A 14,623-nucleotide genomic window follows, 5' to 3' on the forward strand; every position below is an offset into this window, starting at 1 on the left:
TACATTATTATATCAGGTTTATTAGACAAACAATAGTAACATCAATAAATAAATTACATAAGATATAATAATTAATTACACTGAGCATTGGAAAAAATAGACAAAAACAATATGTGAGACTGTAATGCAACAAAAAAAAAGTAAACTAATTACAGAGCTTAAACTGACCTCCATATAACATAAAAGATTAATTAAAAATCTAAATAAATTGCCAAAGGCTCTATGAATTGGAAATGTACCCTGATTCAGTCTATGAAGGACAGATTTCTTAACAAAGCTGGACTGTCTAAAAATAAAAATATTCATTCTCCCTCATGTCGTTAATTATAAACCCATGTGTTATTTCTTTCTAGCACACAAAAGTAGTCATTTTGAAAAAACATCTGACTGTTCATTTTGGTATGAAGACAAGCTGTCCAGCTCCAAAAAAAAATGACACATATGCATCATAAGTAAGTTACTAGGCATGAAGCATCATGCCTAACAACCCCTTCAGCCGTGACTTATTCATGATACAGCACAGCCTCTCGTACCTTATTGCTTTTATAAAACGGTTACCACACAATACAAACATTAAAGCCAAAAAATATGTATCAATGCAACTTTCATGAAGTAAAATAAATAAAATCACTCCTTCCGCTGGAAAAAAGTAGTTCCTGTCAGTGAACAGCAACAGAAGTTACATTATTACGCCATTAGATGGCGGCAAAGATTGTCTTTGTGAGTGAGTTAGTCAGAAGCGAAGACTTTTATATTGAAAGGACAGAAACTTGTTTTGAACACGGAGCAAGACGCAACTGTCAGTGTCAGAGCACATGAAAGCCCATTAAGCGTTAAAAAGACAAGATATCGCAGTGATCATTCAAACATAGGACTGAGGAAAATGCTAAATCTAAATGCAGGTAATTCACTCGCTCACTCGATCTCTCTCTCTCACAATACTCTACTCTATATAATATAGTAAGCTTCAATGAACAATATCAATGAGAACGAACATCTTTACGTTACTAAGAGTGGTTGCTAAGGGTGTTGTGTAGTGATACACAGAATCGTTGGGTGAAGCGGTCGTAGCCGACGCGTGTTTTATCGTGAATAAAACATAGCTATTGGCCAATCAGAATCAAGGACTGAAAGTACTAACCTTTTGTAAGTGTCATAAAAGCAATCTATGCATGTTTCAAAGCTTCTTAAGTCATATTGTAGCCGTTTGTGATGAACAGACTCACATTTTGGTCATTATTTATACAAAATCTCCATTCCGCATACTGGCACACTTGTTTTGGGAAATTCAGGTCTGTTCCTTGCACAAAGCTCTTATATTGCTTCAATAGATGAGTCATTTGGAATTTTTAATGGTTGTTTTATCAGGTTTTGTGTTGTTTTAGTTGGAGAATGTGTTTTTTTGCTTTCATTTTTCTTCTATTATGGGTGAATTGTGTTTCTATGTTGTACATAAGCTGTATGTTTATGTTGTAGCATCTGTGGGGGGCTAAAAACAAATTTCCATGAGAATGGTTATTAAAGAGTCAAATCAAAGGAGCTGCATAAAGTTTATGCAGAACTCTCATTTTGTGTTCCACAGAAAACAATATCCACATACAGTTTTTGAATGAAATGACAGTGAGTAAATAATGAAATTCCTGAATTTCTATGCGACCACTAGGACACAGTTTATCCAGGTTGATGTCCTTTACACAAAAACTTTCTCCGGTTTGCTCTCTGCCGTGGAGGGAGGGTTCGCTTTTCCTCCTCTTCCAAAAACAGGCATGGCTGGACCTCCGGGGGAGGCGGAGCCCAAATATAGCATAGCCCCGCCCACCAGCATCATCACGGTCACACCCCATCCCAGGTAGAGCGCCGGTCCGAGCTCACGCTTGAACGGCGCGGCGACATTCGGGTCGTAGAAATCCCGTATGATGACGTACGCGGTCCAACACACCGGCAAGAGGAAGAAAAACGCAGCTAGGAGGAAAAGCACCGCGCTGACCCGCACCATCCGAGCCTTGGACTCGTGAGCGTCTCCGAGGCAGCGCGTGCACTTCAGCCCGACCACACTGAGCGGAACCGCCAGCAGACAGAGGAGCAGCGACAATACGCACAGGCCACGGCACGTCTGGGCGGAGCTTGAGAGGGCGAGGCCGGAGTCATAGACTTTACACTGCAGGCGGCCCCACTGCGACAGACACGTCATCCACAGCCCCTCCCACAGCACCTGCGACACCAGCAGCTCGTCCCCCACGAACGCCGACACGCGCCACCAGGGGGCGACACAGACCAGGATCCCAAACGCCCAGCCTGCGATGGCCAGCATCAGACCCATCACCTGGAGACTCGTGTTTGCCATGGCTGTACGAGAATGGATGATTGATTCACTCTGTAAAAGACAATTTATGTTAAAATACAGGATATTTATTTCAAAGAAAATGTTTCTGTTTTGTGTGTGTGTGTAGATTCACTAGGTTTAGAAGATTTTTATCGTGTTCATATGGGAACCACCAGCAGAGTGTTAAAGTAACACTGAAGCAGTGTTAGAGTTAATTAGATACTTAAGTGATTAATTGAGTGATGATTGAGCATTAGTGATGAACACCTGCTGTTAACAAGCAGAATCACCAAAGGAAAGAGAAACAACAAGAACTACAACTGATTTCAGCCACAGCCTTAGATGAAATCAACTGAAAAGACATTAAAACTCTTATTACAAACCAAACTGACTTTATTTCTGTCATTTGTCTACAGTTCTTTTTAAGAATTAACAGGTTTAGATGTTGATGTTTTATTGAAAATATCTATCTTATGGTGTTTCATTTAGTTGGTCAGTTTGACTCTTGACTTCTTATGTCAGTTTGTGGGTTTTTATTTAACAGTGTTTATGCATAATTTGTTGTAAAGGAAGCCATAAACTAAGATGATCAGGTGAGATATATTTCATCATTGTCAAGAGAAACGGAACTGAATAATGTCATCACTGACCAAAAGTGGTTAGCTGTTATTAATACATTTTCACCAACATACTTTCTGGCCAGATATCAAAGATTTTGTTTAAATACATTGACAAAAAAAAAAAAAAAAAAAAAAAAAAAAAAAAAATAGACACATACACAAACATCAAGAATCAGCATGTAAATCAACAATGGTGACATATTTCATGCTGCATGTCATGAGTTTTATACTATAGATGAAACATGTGACCATTGTTGAGATTCATATGCTGATTCTTGATGTCTGTGTGCATCCAAAAAATAAAATAATCCCACAGATTGTATTTAAAAATTAACATCCAGAATGTCTGATCAGTAGCAAGAAAGTATTGTTGTTCAAACTAAAAGCTACATACATTTGTAATAATTACAAAGATCATAACCAGTAACTTTATTACACTGAATTTCACTATGACTATCGGTAGAGAGTAGAGAAACTACTACTAATCTCTGCAACACTAGTTAATTTTAGTTAATGCATTAGCTAACAATGAGCAGCACATTTGCTTCATATTTATTAATGTTTGTTAACATTCATACAACTGTTCACTGTTATTTCATGTTAGCTCAGCTCTATTAAACAATATTACCAGATGCAACTGTTGATTAATAGTGCATTATTAAATTTTGAAATTAACATGAACTAAGATTAATAAATGTTTTAAAAGTATTTTTCATTGTTAGTTCATGTTACTAAAATCTCTTAACCTTTTAAAAACAAAACAAAAGCATTCTGTATGAGCTACTTACTAAAAATTACTAAAAATGACAGCAACATATTACAAAAGCAACTCAGAAGTATATATTGAACAAAGTGATTCCAGCAGATGAAGTGGAATAATATCTTCAGTACTTACAGTGTCTGAGGAGCGTCTGTGTGTCTCGCTGATGTTGTTGGACTCTCATCTGTGTTTGTAGAAACACTCTCTTTGTTCTCTCATGTGGGAGTAAATCAGCATCTGAGCGACGGACAATATCATCTCATCATTATGTGAACACACACATCATAAAAATGCCATGCACTTATGCAAGTGCCCACACACACACACACACACACACACACACACACACACACACACACACACACACACACACACACAGAGTCTCAGTCATGCAAACAGATACACACCACAAATACATATACTGTATTCATTAGAAGGCCACAACTAATAAACACAAACATGTTTCTCTGCTCACACCAAATCAGTAGGTGGCAGTATGGAGTCATGTGAGACTATTCACTAGCAGATCCAAGACTGTTATCATAGCAAGAAGAAATAACTTAAAGGATTCACTTCAGAATTAAAATTAACTGATAATTTATTCACCCTCATGTTATCCAAGATGTTCATGTCTTTCTTTCTTCAGTCGAAAAAGATATGAAAACATTCCAGGATTTTTCTCCATATAGTGGACTTCACTGGGGTTCACAGGTCCAAATGTCTTCAGTGCAGCTTCAAAGAGCTCTACATGATCCCAGATGAGAAATAAGAGTCTTATCTAGAGAAACCATTGGTCATTATCTAAAAAAAAAAAAAAAAAAAATAAATCATATACTTTTTAACCACAAATGGTCATCTGAACGCCCTTTACAAAAAAAGGTAAAACAATTATGTCAGACGATTTTGAAGTTGGAGGAGAAAATGAGATTAAATTATTCGCCCTACCGTGGTACTTCCACCTACTAAGGCGTGACATTTCCAACGTGATTACGTAATGCGTGGCTCATCGCAGAGCAGTGCAAGACGAGCATTTGTGGTTAAAACGTATATATATTTTAGAAAATGGGCGATCGTTTCACAAGACAATTCCTTACAATTCACTAGACAGCCTTATTGCTCATCTGGGATCGTGTAGAGCCCTTTGAAGCTGCACTGAAACTGACATGTGGACCTTCGACCCATTGATATGGAGAAAAATCCTGGAATTTTTCTCAAAAACCTTAATTTCTTTTCAACTGAAGAAAGAAAGACAGAAAAAATCTTGAATGATATGGGGGTGAGTAAATTTTAATCTAAAATCATCAACTCATTCTCTTACAGTGCTGTTGTTTTCTGTCTGTATTCCTCTTTATCAATGCATGATGACTGATACGCACTTTAAAAGTCAAAAATACTGAAGATCAAAAACTGTTGAGCTTCAAGAAAAACTGAATCCACCAGAACTTTTAAAAGTAAAATAAGAGGATTTGCATGTTTGTGTGCATGTTAACAAAGGAGTAAAATGGCTCATTTGATTAGCAAAGTCATGTAATCACTTTTCTCTGTGTACTTTCAGTTTGTTTTTTGTTTTTTGTTTTTCGTTCAGCCAGAGAAATCCAAATGACAAACTTCACAGGGAAATGACTGGAGTTCACACAGGTACATTGAAACATGCAAACATCAGCTACTTTCATGTTATTTTATTTAGAAGTATTTATAAACATAAAATACTGCCATAAAAGACATTAAAGAAGAGATTTGGAAGAAAAAAAAAATATAGTGCTCAAGTAAATAAATAGAAGGTTAAGTCTTTATTATTCTTAAAGAAGAAAGATGCATCTAATCTCTAAAGGTTTGATATCATTTATTTTGTAGTTTATTATTTAAACATTGCAATAATTGTTTCTTTAAAAATTTTAATAGATTTGGCTTGTTTTCCGCACATTTGTATGTGTATTTCTATCTGTTTTCAGGAGGCACACATATTACACCTTTGGTCTGATACTTGACCTTTAAAAGTAAATTAACTCTTTTTACATTTCAAACCTGTTCATTTGAGCTCTTGACCACGGCTAATATAAGCACTGAAACAAAACTAGACTATAAGGCCAAGTAAACAATGACAGGTCACTACCCAAAACATACAGCAGGTCTGCACGTTGTTTGCTGTCAGGTGTCAGAATGCAGCCAATGGTTGTCTGCCAGATTTTTAATTTTTTTTTACAGTAAGAGGCAGTGTAGACTCACTTCCTGGGTCAGGTTCACACAGACAATGACAGAGGGACTTTGAACAACAAAAACTGTGAGCGACATAATGGCATCAGCATATAAAGGTCAGTCTTAGTTAAATAACCTGCTAGTTTACTGAGAAATTAATTATATTACTGTGCTTTTTGTTGTGGGTAGTTGAAAACACTAAACAGTAAATCAGAAAGTAAATTGTGAAGATAATCTTCATTAGTATTTAGTGGCCATGTTACAACCTACTACATTCAGATCTACTAATTCATTTTATAAAATATATTTGTATGCAAGCAGAGTATTATGATTAAAATACAGTATGACGTTACCAAAACAATGTCATCTGTCTTCTGCCAAGTTGGAATCACCATTCTTAAAAGGAATGTGACACAGCCTGTTGCTCAAATATTTGTTTTACTGTCATTCACAATGTTTGCATTCATATGTCAGTTCTCACAATGTTAAATAACTTGAATAGCTAAAACATAATAATCCATTATTAAGTTTATTTAGAACTGACACTATTGAGGCATGTAAGTGTTGGCTGCTCTATTTTAAAGAATAAAGAAAAACGCTAATGAACTTTCCACTGTGTAATCATGATCTTTCAGAATTGATGCTCATTCCCAGCTAACAGAATTTTGTTATAAGAACGTTCTCTAAATATTCAGTGTTGGTTCTGGGAATGTAAACAACATCCAGTTTTCTTGGCGTTAGAGAAATGTTTGATGTTCCTTAAACGTTCTTTCAAATTATTTTTGTGAACAAACACTACAAGAAAGAGAAATAAGAACACAAACTACAACTTTCTTCACAGCCTTAGATGAACTGAAGATAAAAGACATTACATCTCTGAAGATCTGATTCAACAACTCCACAAACAGCATTACCAGCTTCTTGTTTCTGTCACACGTCTACAGAAGCTCTTACTGAGAATTAACAGAGGTTTAGATGTTGATGTTTTATTGAAAATGTTTTGTTTGTCACCATCATGGAGATCAGTGTTTGCTTTAGTTGAGCTCTTGACCCTTGACCTTTGTTGAGTTTCTTCTTTATCGGCAATTGCAGATGTTTTCAGAAAACATTTCTGTGTTGATAAAGCAGATCATCATGGCTGCTTTAACAGTCAAAGTGAAGATTCTGAAAACATTGGAGATCTCATAATAGATTTGCAATATTTTATTATAGCTATGATATAATTGTTTCATTATAAATAGGTATTATCTCTACGGTGGACACCCCAAGTCATGTCAACAAATGGAAAAGTCAGCAGCTGTTTATTATCATGTTAATTATTGTGTCTTTTGCCCCAGCAGCAGGGGCGCTTTTTACCCCAAATACCATACTTTTACATATTCTTCTGTTTTTGAGACTTTTGTCTCAAAATATATTCAATCATTTTAACAATTCTCATTTGCTACTTAATTCTACAACATTTTTTCAAAACATATTTTTAAAATTACTAAAATATTAGATTAAATTAGCACAGTATCAACTGCGCTGCTGCGCTGCTTTTCCCCCCGGGGTGTCTTTAGCACCGTTGTACAAAAGTAACATCTCAGCACATGAGTGAATAAATGGATCTGGTGAAATAGCAAAAAAATACAAGGGGATGAAAAGTAGAAATGTTTAATTATCTAGAGCTCCAGCTAATGACACAAATTGTTTGACAGGTGATTCACCGGATCTGAGGATTGAGCTGCTGGGAGTCTCCGGTGCCGGAAAGAGTTCAACAGGAAATGCAATATTGGGTCGAGAGACGTTTAAAGAGAGCAGAACCAGAGAGAGTGAGAAACAGAAAGGAAGAGTAAAAGACAGAAACATCTCCATCATCGACACTCCAGGATTCTTCAACACTCACCTGACTGATGAAGAGATGAAGAATGAAATAATGAAGAGTATGTACCTCTGTTATCCTGGTCCTCACGTGTTCCTGCTCGTCATCAACCTGGAGAACTTTGAGGAGGAGCAGAGGAACATTGTGGAGCAAATCCAGGAGAACTTTGGAGCGCAAGCTTTCAACTTCACCATGGTGCTGTTTACTGGAAGAGAAAAAATAACAAATAGAAAATGGAAGCACTTTATGGATAGTAGAAAATTTCAGAACCTCATCAATCACTGCAGAGGAAAATATCATGCAATCAACAGTAAACATGACATTATTCGAACTCACATCACAAAGCTTCTGGAGAAGATTGATGAAATCATCAAACAGAATGATGGCCAGCATTATGACATTTCCATTTACTTGAGATCTCCAATAAAGAGGGGAAAAGAGAAGATAAAACAAGAGAAAGAAACAAAAGTGCAAGAGACAAAACAAGAGGAGATAAAAATAGTGCGGGAGACCATTCATGCGCACTGTGTAAAGGGAAAAAGCACAACAAATGTGACTGAAAAGAAAGATATTATACCTCATGTGACAAACATTCAGAGAACTGATTTATATGAAGACAGATGCTCCAGAGAAAACAAGAATGATGAAGAGGAGGCAGTAAAACAATCACTGAGAAACTCTTTTGAAAATATGGGAGAAACAAATGCAGTCCAGAAACTGGAAAAATACTGGAAAACCAGCAGAAGATGGGACCAGAAGGAGCAACATACAGTGTCAGTACAACAACCTCCATCCCAAGCAGGTGAGAACAGTCTTATTAAACTTTTCCCAAATATCATGACTCATTTCTTAAAAATTTAATTAAACTTATTTTCTTATTCGTCTAATACTCAGTGTCACAGTCCACACTGAACACACACATGAAACCTGCTGAGCGCACAGATCTCAGGATCGTGATGGTTGGTAAAACTGGAGCTGGAAAGAGCGCAACAGGAAACACCATCCTGGGACGAAAAGCATTTAAAGAAGAATTGTCTGCTCAGTCTGTGACTGAGAACTGCCAACAACATCAGCAGGAGGTGAAAGGTCAAATCATCTCAGTGATCGACACTCCAGGACTTCATGATACCAAAATGAGTAAAGAAGAACTGAAGGATGAATTAGTGAAATGTGTAGAAATGTCTGTTCCTGGTCCTCATGCCTTTCTTTTGGTCATCAGACTGGACGACAGATTCACAAATGAACAGAAACAAACAATGAAATGGATTCAGGAGAACTTTGGAGAAAAGGCTGAACGTTACACCATTGTTCTGTTCACTAGAGGAGATCAGTTAGATAAACCCATAAAGGAATTTCTGACAAAAAACAAGCAGATTAGTGAGCTTGTTCGAAAGTGTAAAGGCGGTTATCATGTTTTCAATAACAAAAATGAAGAAAATCGATCACAGGTCACTGAACTTCTGGAGAAGATCGACCGAATGGTGGAGGAGAACGGAGGAGAGCATTACACTAATGAGATGTACAAGCAAGCTCAGAGGAAAATAGATGAAGAAGAGAGAAGGCAGAGAGAGGAAGAAGAAAGAATGAAGTTAGAAGAAGAAGAAAAGATAAGGCAGGATGAAAGAATGAGGCTGTTGTATAAGGCTAAAGGTGTGGCTATAGTGGGAGCAGGTGTGGCAGGTGTGGCAGTGTGTGCCGGAGTCGCTGGAGGGGGACTAAGTCCAGCTTTAATCTCAGGAGCAGCAGCAGCTGGACGTGCAGCACTGGCCTCTTCTGCTAAAGGAGCGACACTGTCTGAAGCTTTAATGGCAGGAGCAGTAGCTGCTGGAAATGCAGCACTGACCTCTGTTCTGCGGCATTAATGGGAGGGATGAGCGAGAAATCATACCCCGGTTTCACAGACAAGACTTAAGTCTAGTCCCAGACCAAAATGCATGTTTGAGCTGTTCTAACTTGCACTTAGCTATCTTAAAATATGCCAGTGCCATTGTTTTGTCTCAAGATGCACACCAGTAAAAGCCAATTAAATGCCCTAATCCTTAATCTAAGCCCTGTCTGTGAAACCAGGCCCAAGTTAAAGTATGCATGTTTTTTAAACAACAAAGTACAGCATCAGTGCACATGTCTTTTCATTAAGCCTTCTGGTAGTGCCACTTTTATAATCCAGAACTGTCAAAACAAATTCAAGTGCACACTGTTTTGAGTTATGACTTAAAAAAAGCCATGACTTTTTTAAAGGGTTAGTTCACCCCAAAATGAAATTTCTTTCATTAATTACTCACCCTCATGTTGTTCCGCAACTATTTGAGCAATGTTGCCGGGCCACGTCGCCGAGCGATGATGCTTGGGACAGAATAGAATGATGCTTTCTATTCTTAATGGGAAAGCGCCCAAGCATCATCCCTTGGTGACATTGCATTGGCAACATTGCTCAAAAAGTTGCCCCATGTATCATCACCTTAAAGGGGATATATGTAAGATTTTTACTTTAAGAAAGCATAAAAATGCCCCAATATGTTTGCAGATATTTAGGAAACATGCTAAGTTCATCTACTTGTTTCTCAGAAAAACAATGCTGCAGCCGCGCGTCCTGATATTGCTGAGTTAGATGCGTTCCTGGGTCAACATATTGTTGATCTGGAACAACATTCTAGTCTGAAAATTTAGTCTTAACCCTATTCCTACCCCTAAACCTAACCCTACCCATAAGTTATCCCAAAAATCAGAGGGAAATGATAGATGAATAACACTGATGTAGAAGTACCAATTCATGATTTTAAGCCTAAACTTGACATAATCTGTAAACTTGTCCCTCAAATCTGATTGGTTGATTTGAATGTTGTTCCAGGATCAACAAAAATGTTGACCCAGGAACATGTTGAACCAAAGTCCCTTTAAGACAAGTCATTTCACTCGGCGGCCATCTTTGAAACGCCTCTCGGGCATCCTGGGCATCCTGCAGCTCCTATCTCTTTGAATGGGGAAACATCAGATTCTCCAAAACTGTTCGCCAACCTTACGATTAAATTTCATATTTGAAATCACCAATGAAATCTAACAACAACCGACTCAAAAATGTAGTTTCTAAACGCTCGAATCATTACAAAAAAAACTGTATTTTTCAGGCTGGATCAAGCTAATGCGCATGCGCAGACCTAAATGCGCGTCTCTTCGGAGGCGCGCGTCTGACTGTTTCTATAGAAACCGGTGATTCTAACGGCCGCTGAAGTGACGCGATGACTTTACCAGTCGGCGATTGGCTCTTGGCTTTAGAAGGTGGGACTTATTCCGCCATATTGCGCATTACACTTTCTCCCATTCAAAACAATACGAGTGACACGTCTTGTGTTATTCTATAGTCTTTGGTTGAACTCAGCAATATCAGGTTATGCTCTACAGCCAGATATTCTACTTTGAAAATGTGTGTTCTGTGTTGGAATGTCTGTCTTTGTTTTGATCTGAGTGAAACCGACCGTGTGTTGTCAATTTATCCAATAGTATTTCGACATCACAGGTTGCCAGTTGGTGGAAAACACCACGTATTGCAGCCATGGAAACCAACAAACAAACTGGGTCAGAGATAGTAGATAGATCCGATAGTATCTGAGCCATGCAAAGTCATTCAAGGTCCAGAAAGTTAGTGAAAACATTCTTAATATAGTGCACAAACAAGAGTCTTACACAATCATGTGCTTCGGTACTGAACCACAAGTGATTGCGTAAGACTTTAGACTTAAAATAATGTATTATTTATTCATTATATTTTGAGTATTGTAATGTGTTCATAGTGATTTCCATTGAGTCGATTCTGCATACAGCATGTATTGTATGAAAGCATAATATATAAGATAAATACCACTAAAAAATGCAGCCAAAGGATGGTGTTGACTGTAGTTTTTCCATATTATGAGGCAGTTTAGACACTTCTAGTTCTCTTGTTCAGGTTCACAGAGACAGATGGAAATACTTTGCTTTTCTCTAAATGACAAAAACAAACTGGCATAATGGCATCAGCAATATCAACAATGTAAAGATTAGTCTGAAACAACTGATTACGACACTCATAGACTACAGCTAATACTGTGCTATTTGTTTCCGGGATAACACTTTAGAATACTGATCCTTCATTAATGAATAATTGCACAGGAACAAATGAGTAATGCAGTATTAACACTCTAATAGTTACTAGAGAGTTATCATGTTTCTCACTTTAGAATACTGATCCAAATAATTAGTAATTCCTAATACTTCAGTCATTACTAGTGTGTTACTATGACTTTAGAATTAATTATACATTATGCATCATTCATATTAATTATGAACCTGTATATAGTAGTTCTCTGGGAGGAATGAAAATAGACTAATAGAAAAGAAAACTAATAGTGAACTACCACATTCAACTGAGCACTATTACTTACTAATTGTAGTAAATTAGCTCAATAACTGGTTATAATTAATTATAAATATTTGGATCACTTAATAAAATTAACTTAAATAAAATTAATATTACAATCAATTAAAGGGTTAGTTCACCCAAAAATGAAAATTCTGTCATTTATTACTCACCCTCATGTCGTTTCACACCCGTAAGACCTTCATTCATCTTCAGAACACAAATTAAGATATTTTTGTTGAAATCCGATGGCTCATTGAGGCCTCCATAGGGACATTTCCTCTCTCAAGATCCATAAATGTACTAAAAACATATTTAAATCAGTTCATGTGAGTACAGTGGTTCAATATTAATATTATAAAGCGACGAGAATATTTTTGCTTCAAAAGAACAGTGTTTATCTGAAATCTAATCTTTTGTAACATTATAAATGTCTTTACTGCCACTTTTGATTGATTTAATGCATCCTTGCTGAATAAAAGTATTCATTTCTTTAATTTCTTTTCAAAAAAATAAAAATAAAAATTCTTACTGACCCCAAACTTTTGAACAGTAGTGTATAATGCTACAGAAGCTTTGTATTTCAGATAAATGCTGTTCTTTTGAACTTTCTATTCATCAAGGAATCCTGAAAAAAAAGTACACAACTGTTTTCAACATTGAAAATAATCATAAATGTTTATTAAGCGGCAAATCAGCATATTAGAATGATTTCTGAAGGATCATGTGACACTGAAGACTGGAGTAACGATGCTGAAAATTCAGCTTTGCATCACAGGAATAAATTACTTTGTCAAATATATTTAAATAGTACACAGTTATTTTAAATTGTAATAATTTTTTACAATATTACTGTTTTTTTATATATTAATATTATTAATATTATTTTTTACTGTATTTTTAATTAAATAAATGTAGCCTTGGTGAGCAGACGAAACTTCTTTTAAAAACATAAAAAATCTTAGTGGTTCCAAACTTTTGGACTGTACTGTATATATATATTATATATGTGTGTGTGTGTGTGTTACAGTAGAGAAGCAAAGAACTACACCAACATGTATTTATTTTTTTTTATTTAAACTTTAAGAAATAGGCAGCAAAACAATAACACATCAATGAAAACATTAATATAAAATATAGGTATTATTGTCGTAGTATCCTAGTATTTGCACCACACAAAATGAGAGAGAAACAACAACAACAACAACAACAACATTGGTCTCTATATTAAACCAGCTTAATGGACATTTGTAAGAATTTATTTCCATCTTCTCCATTTTAGATGGAATTAAAACAAAGAGAGGAGCGCCACCCAGTGGACAGACAAGCACGTTTCCATACATGTACTTTGCATATTCTTACTAATTTGTTTTGCAATAACCTAAAAAGAACCTCCAGAATGTTCTCTAATAGTTATTTTTAGGCTTTATTTTTTACAATCTAGAATTTCAATTTATTTAATTTACAGAGAATGTTTCCTTCAGGTTATTTCAAGAAAGCGAGTGATATATGTGCATCCAGGTTTTTAAAATCACAATACAATCAATATACATATTGTATAAAAACATGGTAAATGTGTAATTATCTCAAACAACTAGCTGAATCCAGCTATTCTCATTAAATCGTTCAGAGAACTGAATTAGACAGAAAGTAGTAGTCAAAAATTCTTGCTTAAACTGGTGTCCCTACTTTACTTTTACTACTACTCCCCCTCCTATTAAATTTTGTTCATATTACATCTTCTAGCTTCTTACTTCTAGCTTCTGACCAAGGCTGTGTCTCAATACTAGTGTTACTTGATCTCAGTGCTGCGTTCGACACTATAGATCATAAAATACTCCTAGATCGACTACAAAATTACACTGGTATTCAGGGACAGGCATTACGGTGGTTTAGGTCGTACCTATCAGACCGACACAATTTTGTTTATATAAACGGGGAAAAATCTAAGATCACGACAGTAAAGTATGGAGTGCCGCAAGGATCTGTGTTAGGCCCTCTGCTATTTTCAATCTACATGCTGCCACTCGGCAATATTATAAGAAAACATGGAATAAGTTTCCACTGCTATGCCGTTGATACTCAGTTATATATTTCAACACAACCAGATGAAATCTCTAAATTATCCAATCTGACAGAGTGGGCCCTATAATACACCCGGCGCAATGCGACGCAAGGCGCAGCGCAAGTGTGTTTGCTAGTTTGCGTCCGGCGCCGTTCGCGTTTTCCCGTTCAGCGCCACGTCCTTAAATTAGTAAATGCATTTGCGCCAGTTAGTGCGCCCATGGGCGTGCTGGTCTAAAAAAGAGGTGTGTTCAGGCGCATTGCCGGCGCATTGCTATTTTAAGGAGCTGAAAATAGACTTCGCCATAGACCAACTCAAACCTGGTCTAAAGTCTAAAGTAATGGCGCAATATTTTTTTGTTATAGAGCGCGTTGGTAGAAACTGCTCCTCTGGGCGCGTCCACAG

At 36.6% G+C, this 14,623-nt stretch overlaps 2 protein-coding genes across 2 annotated transcripts; one reads left to right on the forward strand and one right to left on the reverse strand.

Annotated features, from left to right (window-relative positions):
• LOC125271679 (claudin-4) lies at nt 1-3,946 on the reverse strand. Its single transcript, XM_048195823.1, has 2 exons — nt 3,839-3,946; nt 1-2,374 (listed from the first exon to the last, which is right to left on the reverse strand). Exon 2 carries the CDS (start codon nt 2,342-2,344, stop codon nt 1,691-1,693), a length of 654 nt encoding a protein of 217 aa, XP_048051780.1. The 5' UTR covers nt 2,345-2,374; nt 3,839-3,946; the 3' UTR covers nt 1-1,690.
• A 1,994-nt stretch (nt 3,947-5,940) lies between these two features.
• LOC125271680 (GTPase IMAP family member 8) lies at nt 5,941-10,288 on the forward strand. Its single transcript, XM_048195824.1, has 3 exons — nt 5,941-6,015; nt 7,597-8,562; nt 8,655-10,288. Exons 1-3 carry the CDS (start codon nt 5,997-5,999, stop codon nt 9,620-9,622), a joined length of 1,953 nt encoding a protein of 650 aa, XP_048051781.1. The 5' UTR covers nt 5,941-5,996; the 3' UTR covers nt 9,623-10,288.
• Nucleotides 10,289-14,623: the final 4,335 nt, after the last annotated feature.

The sequence above is a fragment of the Megalobrama amblycephala genome, linkage group LG7 (genome assembly GCF_018812025.1).
Source record: "Megalobrama amblycephala isolate DHTTF-2021 linkage group LG7, ASM1881202v1, whole genome shotgun sequence".
Taxonomy (NCBI): domain Eukaryota; kingdom Metazoa; phylum Chordata; class Actinopteri; order Cypriniformes; family Xenocyprididae; genus Megalobrama; species Megalobrama amblycephala.

Bases quoted from the DNA above. Each gene is read 5' to 3' on its own strand.
- LOC125271679 (XM_048195823.1), bottom strand. From the start codon at position 2,344: ATGGCAAACACGAGTCTCCAGGTGATGGGTCTGATGCTGGCCATCGCA.
- LOC125271680 (XM_048195824.1), top strand. The intron at 8,563-8,654 runs GTGAGAACAGTC...TCTAATACTCAG, and splicing joins ACAACCTCCATCCCAAGCAG to TGTCACAGTCCACACTGAAC.